Source organism: Arachis ipaensis, chromosome B03 (genome assembly GCF_000816755.2).
Source record: "Arachis ipaensis cultivar K30076 chromosome B03, Araip1.1, whole genome shotgun sequence".
NCBI classification, from domain to species: Eukaryota; Viridiplantae; Streptophyta; class Magnoliopsida; order Fabales; family Fabaceae; genus Arachis; species Arachis ipaensis.
In genome coordinates this window covers 15,440,383-15,447,813 of record NC_029787.2, presented here as the reverse complement: position 1 = coordinate 15,447,813, position 7,431 = coordinate 15,440,383, and the positions used below count along the sequence as shown (strand labels likewise).

Genomic DNA, 7,431 nt, shown 5'->3' with positions numbered 1-7,431 from the left:
TCTCCATTAAGAATTATTGAAGAAAATAATTTTCCATGTAACCATAACTATTTGACAATTTTGATAGATAAATTATTTTATTGGTTCTATCTAAATTAAAAGAGGAATTGGAGGTAGGCACAGAAGAAGATAAGAAAATATAATTAACAGAGAAAATAATAATGTCATTTTAACTAGGCTGCAAGCTGCATTACTTAATTTAATTAGTAGATAGAGCGCGTAGAGGCAATGAGGCTACAAGGAATTCTCTACAGTGTCTGAAAACCCATTTTCAGCTTCTTCTCTTCTCACAACCCGACAAAACTCTTCTCTTTCTCTTTCTCTCTCTGCTTCAGTGGCTGTAGCTCGTAATTTTCCGTCAAAAACCTCACCTTTTTCGATTCCCTTTTTTCCTCTCATTCATTCTCCCTTCCCCAATCGTCTTCCATTTATTTCCCATTTCACAGAACCACACACACACACCAAAACGACCCTTTCAAACTTCAAACAAAAACACTAACACCCCCTCTTTTTCCATTCTCCACAACACTGACAAAGATGGTATCTCTATACAAGCTTGAATCTCGTGGGATTGTATAGCCCACAACATAAAGCTCTCAACTTTCTTCTCTCTGCAACTTTCCTTCCTCCTTCTTTTCTCTCTCAAGCTTCCTCTGCCGGAGGATGGCATGCCGGCGCCGGGAACTGATCGTAGTGAACTTGGATCCAGAGAGGAAGCTAAGTGGAGGCTTGAGGACCAAACAAGCAGGGAGAGGATCCTGCCGTGGAAGCTAGTCTTCGCTTCAAGAACTTGCAGGAAGAAGAAGAAAAAGAAGAAGAAGAGAAGAATGCAACTTGCTTGGTTTTGACCCCTTTTCTCTACTTTCTCTGTTGCTGAATGCTAAGTGTTTCAACGCTGTTTCGGAAGATTAAAAACCGAAACTTTAAGCCTTTTTGTGGAGCCCCTTTTTGAGTTCAAGCAGAAAACAGAAATGGGGTTTTTGTTGAAAGAAGCTTTGAAGACTCTCTGTGCTCGGAACCAGTGGTCTTATGCGGTGTTTTGGAAGATCGGATGTAATAATTCCAAGTAGGTTTCCCCAAAACTAAAGAATTGATTTCAAATTTTGTGTTTTTCTATGTTTTGTTTTTTGGCTAATGACTTTTTTTTTATTTTTTTTTATTTTTGGTGTTTTATGTTTTTAATGTATGTACTTTATTGGGAACCAAACGGTGGGATCGCATCCTAAATTCGTATATTTAGATTCTGTTTCCGGGGTAGGTTCGTTTTCATGATAAAAATCCACATGTTAGTTCCTGTTTTGGAACTTTATGTGTGTGCCCTTTGTTGCTTCTGTTTTGCTATCAAGAATCTTACTTATTTCTTTTTGTGTTTTTAAATTTACATTTTTTAAAATATAGAAAAAAATAAACAAAATATAAAGTTTGTTGTGTATTGCTTTGCCAGGCGCACTATCTATTGATTCAGTACTTGATTCTTCCTTCTTTGGTGTTGTTTTGGTCTTTGTTTTCTTGTTCCATTAAATGAAAAAGCTGAACTCCATCCATGCTTCTTCAGAAGCTAATCTTCTGATCTATCCATGTCATGTTAATAACTTATGTGATGCAGTGTTATTAGGTTCTCTTTTGTTTTTAATTGAATTATAATTGTGATTATCATGCTAATACGTTCCCTAAATTTCATGAGCTTAAAGTATCCAAAGCAAAACAGGAGAAGGAAAACAAAGGTTTTTTCAGATCAAAATCTTAAATTTTATGTCTGCACCATAGAAATAATTATAAAATGGACATACAAAATTTGAGATTTTCCTTTTTGTTTTTTTTTTACCTTAAGCTGTTATGGTGTGACCTTTAGTTGATTTAAGCCAATCTGAACACATTAATTCTAATGTGGTTTTTTAATAAAATAAGATAAAAGGAGAGGAATGAAAGGAACTCCCTCTTTTTAATATTGCATCTTACTTCCTTTAAAACCTTCCGTTTTTGACTGAAACATGTAACTAATTGTTGCTTATCTGCAAAGTCATAAATTGCTTTCACACCATCTATATGCTTTGGTTGTTGACTTTGGAATGTTTCTGTTTTAGTTAAATTAAGTAATAAGTAATTAACTGTAGTTTGACTTTGCAGGCTGTTAATCTGGGAAGATTGCTACTACGAACCCTTGCCGTCTCCTTTTCCGGCAAGCGTTGCCGGGGAGGGAAGCTGGTTTTCTTCGGAGTCTCAGTTGTCGCAGCTAGGAATTCAGGACGAGGACAGAGTCTGTTCTTTGATTAACAAAATGATGGTGAATAATTCAGTCAATATAGCTGGTGAAGGGTTAGTGCTTTCTCTTATTGCCATTTAAAAGTTCATTGATGTCCTAACTCTTAACTCTTGTTGTTTTAGTTGTCGTTCCGATGTTGAGTGCTGCTTTTTTCTGTTGCCAGGATAATTGGACGGGCAGCGTTTACGGGAAACTACCAGTGGATTCTATTGAACAATTTTACAAGAAATGCATATCCACCTGAGGTATGTGGATGATCTGCATCAATTAATAGAGTAATAGAGTTTCTGTAGAAAGGAAATTGAGCTTTGTATAAGCTTAACTATTATGAAAAGTTGTGTGATAGGGTTCATATATTGCATTGGTAATGGTTGGAATTGATAAACTTATGAATGAAGTTTGTGTGTTCATTTTAGGTGTATACTGAGGTTCATCACCAATTTTTAGCTGGAATACAGGTTTGTGATTTAGATTATGCCTCACATTTCGCTGTAAACTTATTTTATTTATTTATTTATTTGTTATAATTACTAATTCTTGATAATGCATTCTTTTCTGTCTCTTTCTCTGTTCAGACAATAGTGGTTATTCCTGTGCTTCCGCATGGTGTTGTACAACTTGGTTCTTTTTTACCGGTAAGCCCTTTCCTTTTTATATTTTAATTTTAATGAGATTGGTACAATGTCTCAGATTATTTCTTGCCATAGAATGAGATCATGGTGAGAAAGCACAGAATTTTTACTCACTATCTTTTACACATGTCGAGTAATAAGATTGCATTATAATTCACTCTATCTTGATCTCAATTGCACGAGTCATGGGTGATTTCATTTGTTGATTCATTAAACGCAATTTGAGTTTTTAGTGAATTTAAAGTATAAGAAGCTTGATGCTTACTCAACCTACAATATCTGGTTTGTCATTGTGTCTAGTCGGTCTATCTTTTCTTCGACTAATCCAGCCATACTTGTTACTGCAGATAATGGAAAATATTGGATTTGTGAATGATGTGAAGAGCTTGATCTTACAATTGGGATGTGTTCCTGGTGCCCTTTTATCTGATGATTACTCAGCAAAACTTTCTACCATAAGTCTTGGAAAACCTGCTAATGTCGGTATACCTGTGTCTGTTGATCCACCAGTTGTTACCCCAAACTGCCCTCCTTTTATAGCCGGTGGCTCGAACCAAGCAAGTAATTCATCTCATGTTCCAAAGTCTATTGTTCAACACATAAATAATTATGACGGTTTGATAGTGACGCCTCAAAGCCGTAACATAAACCAGATATCATCCAAATACCATAATGAACCTTGTAAACCTAATGACCACTCAATAACCGAAACAAACGTCAGTGGCCAACAAGAGAGTATGGTTGTGAAGGCTGAAGCTGAATTGATGCCATCAAATTTCAGTTCATGTATGCAAAAGCAATCTGGTTCTTATAATACAAGATCTGCATACAATGATTTAGCCAGTTTCCGCCAACCAAGTCTCGGTGATTGCAGCCTTAAATACATGGAACAGCAAATCTTATCTGGAGTTGGGAGACAAAGTCATGTTAGTCCTAATATGAACACATCAAGCACCTTAAATATGGCTCAACTGAAAACAAATAGCAGCCGTATTCTCGGATGTGTCCACAGTTCTCCAAATTCTTCAGTTCTTGGAGGAGTCCCAACATCTGGTGGCATGACTAATCTTATGAGGACAGAAAATGTTGGCGTTGGACTTAAAAATGATAGATCAACTAGAGCTGGCATGCATTCTGTGTCTAATTTGACCAATCAATCAGTAACCACTCACATGCCTTCAGAAGATTCTGATCAGAAGAATCATACTGTTGATTTAAAGCGTGCTTATGATGCTCTGGCTTCGTTGGATCAAGGGCTAGATGATGTGATGCTTCAGGACTTTAAAATCCCATCTCTTCATCTTGAGGAGCATGTATCCATGAACGATCACATCTCGGGGTTTGTTGGTGATTGTCTCATTAAGGATGCTGCTAGTCAACATATGATGGGAAATGCTAAACATGAAGAAGCTTGCACTCAACCTCCATCGAGTGACGACCTCTTTGATGTTTTAGGTGCAGATTTTAAAATGAAACTGCTGAATGGAAACTGGAATACGTTGCTTGCTGATGAACCAGGTGCCGGTGCTGAAAACTTGGATAACAAGCCAACATATATGAATATGCATGGAGCTCCAAGTAGATCGATAAGCGAAACAATATCAAGCAGTGGTATCATCTCTGCCACCTGCACTGACAACCTCTTAGATGCTGTGATCTCAAGGGCTCAATCTGCTTCTGCCGGGAAACAGAATTCCGATGATATGTCATGCAGGACAACAGTGACAAGGACTAGTACCTCCTCAACTCCTCCCTCCCCGGCCTGTAAACAAGTTCTGTTTGATGTTCCCAAGACGGGGGACAAGATAGGTTCAGCCGAAACCAGTTCTGCTAAGAACACTTCCATTTATGGATCTCAACTTAGTTCCTGGATTGAGAATGGGAGCAGTGTGAAGTGTGAGAACAGCGTTTCGACTGGATACTCTAAGAAGCCAGATGAAGGTAAATCAAACCGTAAAAGGCTCAAGCCTGGAGAGAACCCCCGCCCTCGACCCAAAGATCGCCAAATGATTCAGGATCGTGTGAAAGAGTTACGTGAAATTGTGCCAAATGGAGCAAAAGTATATAGCTTTTCTCATGTTCTCTTATATCTCAATCCAAAATTTCTTATTTAAGTTTGTATACTAATGCTTAGATTTTCTCTTTAATTTCTTGCAATAACAGTGTAGCATAGATTCACTATTGGAAAGGACTATCAAGCACATGCTTTTCTTGCAAAGTGTAACGAAGCATGCCGACAAGCTGAAACAAACTGGGGAGTCTAAGGTATAGACATCATCTGCTCTTTTCGCAGCACAAGTTGAATTTTATAGAAATAGTTATGATAAAGAAAATATTTTAAATTTAATTGGCAATGTGTTATATATCCAGATTATTAGTAAGGAAGGTGGATTGCTTTTGAGAGATAATTTCGAGGGAGGAGCGACGTGGGCGTATGAGGTTGGTTCACAGTCAATGGTTTGCCCTATCATAGTCGAGGATCTGAGTCCCCCGCGTCAGATGCTAGTTGAGGTAGTTATCAATGCTTTTATAATCTTATGAAATTCTTTTGGCCATAAAATATTTGTGCCACCTTTTAAACCTGTTTGCTTTGATTACTTTCAGATGCTTTGCGAGGAGCGCGGTTTCTTTCTCGAAATAGCCGACTTAATCCGAGGACTAGGCTTAACCATCTTAAAGGGTGTCATGGAAACTCGCAATGACAAGATTTGGGCGCGCTTTGCTGTTGAGGTAATACTCCAGAAAATGAAATAACTAATAATCATAAGGGTGTGTTTGGTTAGGATATAGACTATACAAGTGAGAGTTACAATTTCAACAATGAATGAACTTTATACATAAAATAACATGGGGAGCTCATTCAGGAAATTGTATACACCATGCTTGCCCCTAACCAAACATGCCCCAAGTATAATAAACTGTTCATACATATCATAACGTCCATTTTTACTTTCTCAGGCAAATAGGGATGTAACAAGGATGGAAATATTCATGTCGCTGGTTCGTCTTTTGGAGCAAACAGTGAAGGGAAATGCATCTTCATCGAATGCAGTCGACAACATGATGGCTTATCATTCTTTTCCACAAGCTACCCAGATACCAGCGACCGGTATGCCTACTAGTTTGCAATGAGCCACCTGCAACTTGATTGTTTTCTTGGAACGGATGTGTGTTGAGAGCAAGTTTTAAAGCACTTGCAATGACCGATATCAAATCTAGTCCGAGAGTTCGGCAGGCGATCCTAACTTGGTCTAACTGCAACCTTCTTGAGCCTTTTTCGATTTGACCGGCCTCATTCTGGAGGAGGAGGATGTGTCTAGTTAAGTTAATATGCAATCAATCCAACTTTGAATAATTTATATGAATGTTTCCTCCTCTCATATGACTTGCCTCCAATTTTTTTCCTGTTCGAGTTGTGAAATGCGCGTCGCAGCTGTTCTGATGATGTATAGATGTTGTAGGATTTGGAAATGGGGGTCAAGCTATGCTCTTTGTATTCCCTCTTTTTTCTCCATTTTTCCCCCTTGGAGTGGTGTGATCTTGCCTTTGTCAAACTTAAACCGTTATGAATTTCAGCTTTGTGTGGTTTGTAATGTAAATGTGGAATTTGTTTTAAATCGGATTGAGTAGACAATTCTTGGCGTCTCCTGTTGCTAAAGTTTGCTAGTGACAAAAAAAAGCACATTTTCTTAGTTTGAAGTTTACTTGCCATCAAGAACTTTTGCCTAGCCCTGTTTGACCTTATGAGTGAGGTATTTTTTCTTCCTATTGAATTAACTTTGTTCAACATGATGTAAAGATAATAACTGAAAACTGTTGCATAATTTAACATGTTGGATTAAATTGTTTAATATTTTAATATAATAAGTTCATATTCTAGCTATTAGTTTTATGCGACAAAATATCAACTTGAGAGTCGAAAGTTTATATTACGGACAAAAAAAAGCTTTTAATTTGTTAATGTTGTTTAAAAAACAAGTGGGTTTACCAATTGAGTTTACCATGCAACTTTGGTATTACCGAATAATCAAAAATCAAAATTCAAAGAGTAGATTTTGTCTGTGAAGGGTAATGCTATTGTCGAATTGAAACAGAGAAGTAGTCAGGCAGAAAAGGCATGAAGCATACGTTACTTGTTTAGCAAGTCAGGTTTACGGTTAGAATAGGATTAGTTATTAGAGGTAATTAAGGTAGTTAAGACAGTTAGGCCTGTAACAAACTCAGTTAGTTACTGCTGCCAAGCACCTTTAAATGGTGACTCGTGTACTGGAATCAAGTTAAGCAATACAGGAATATTCATAATACAAAGCGGTCGAACTAGGTATCTATGACTATCATAATTCATCTTTTAATTAGTCATTAATTATTTTTAGATATTATGTCTCAAATCTTCACTCATATATTTAAAATTTAAAATTACATCTCCTCAAAATATTTAAATTTAAATTTAAATCTAACGAAACAAAAAGAACAAATTGAAATTAAACTCTAACCAAATTAAAATTAAAATAATTTATCAAAATTAATTTTTTTTGT

At 36.8% G+C, this 7,431-nt stretch overlaps 1 protein-coding gene across 1 annotated transcript; it reads left to right on the top strand.

The window, feature by feature from the left end:
- LOC107629784 (transcription factor LHW) lies at positions 260-6,587 on the top strand. The gene is made up of 10 exons (XM_016332670.2): positions 260-1,066; positions 2,128-2,316; positions 2,427-2,508; positions 2,680-2,721; positions 2,839-2,898; positions 3,243-4,955; positions 5,059-5,160; positions 5,266-5,406; positions 5,500-5,625; positions 5,854-6,587. Exons 1-10 carry the CDS (start codon positions 972-974, stop codon positions 6,025-6,027), a joined length of 2,724 nt encoding a protein of 907 aa, XP_016188156.1. The 5' UTR covers positions 260-971; the 3' UTR covers positions 6,028-6,587.

What these genes read in the sequence shown, in the direction of transcription:
- LOC107629784 (XM_016332670.2), top strand. Translation starts at nt 972, where the DNA reads ATGGGGTTTTTGTTGAAAGAAGCTTTGAAGACTCTCTGTGCTCGGAAC. An exon ending in GTCAATATAGCTGGTGAAGG is followed by an intron (nt 2,317 to 2,426) that starts GTTAGTGCTTTC and finishes TTCTGTTGCCAG; the next exon opens with GATAATTGGACGGGCAGCGT. An exon ending in TTGTGCCAAATGGAGCAAAA is followed by an intron (nt 4,956 to 5,058) that starts GTATATAGCTTT and finishes TTGCAATAACAG; the next exon opens with TGTAGCATAGATTCACTATT.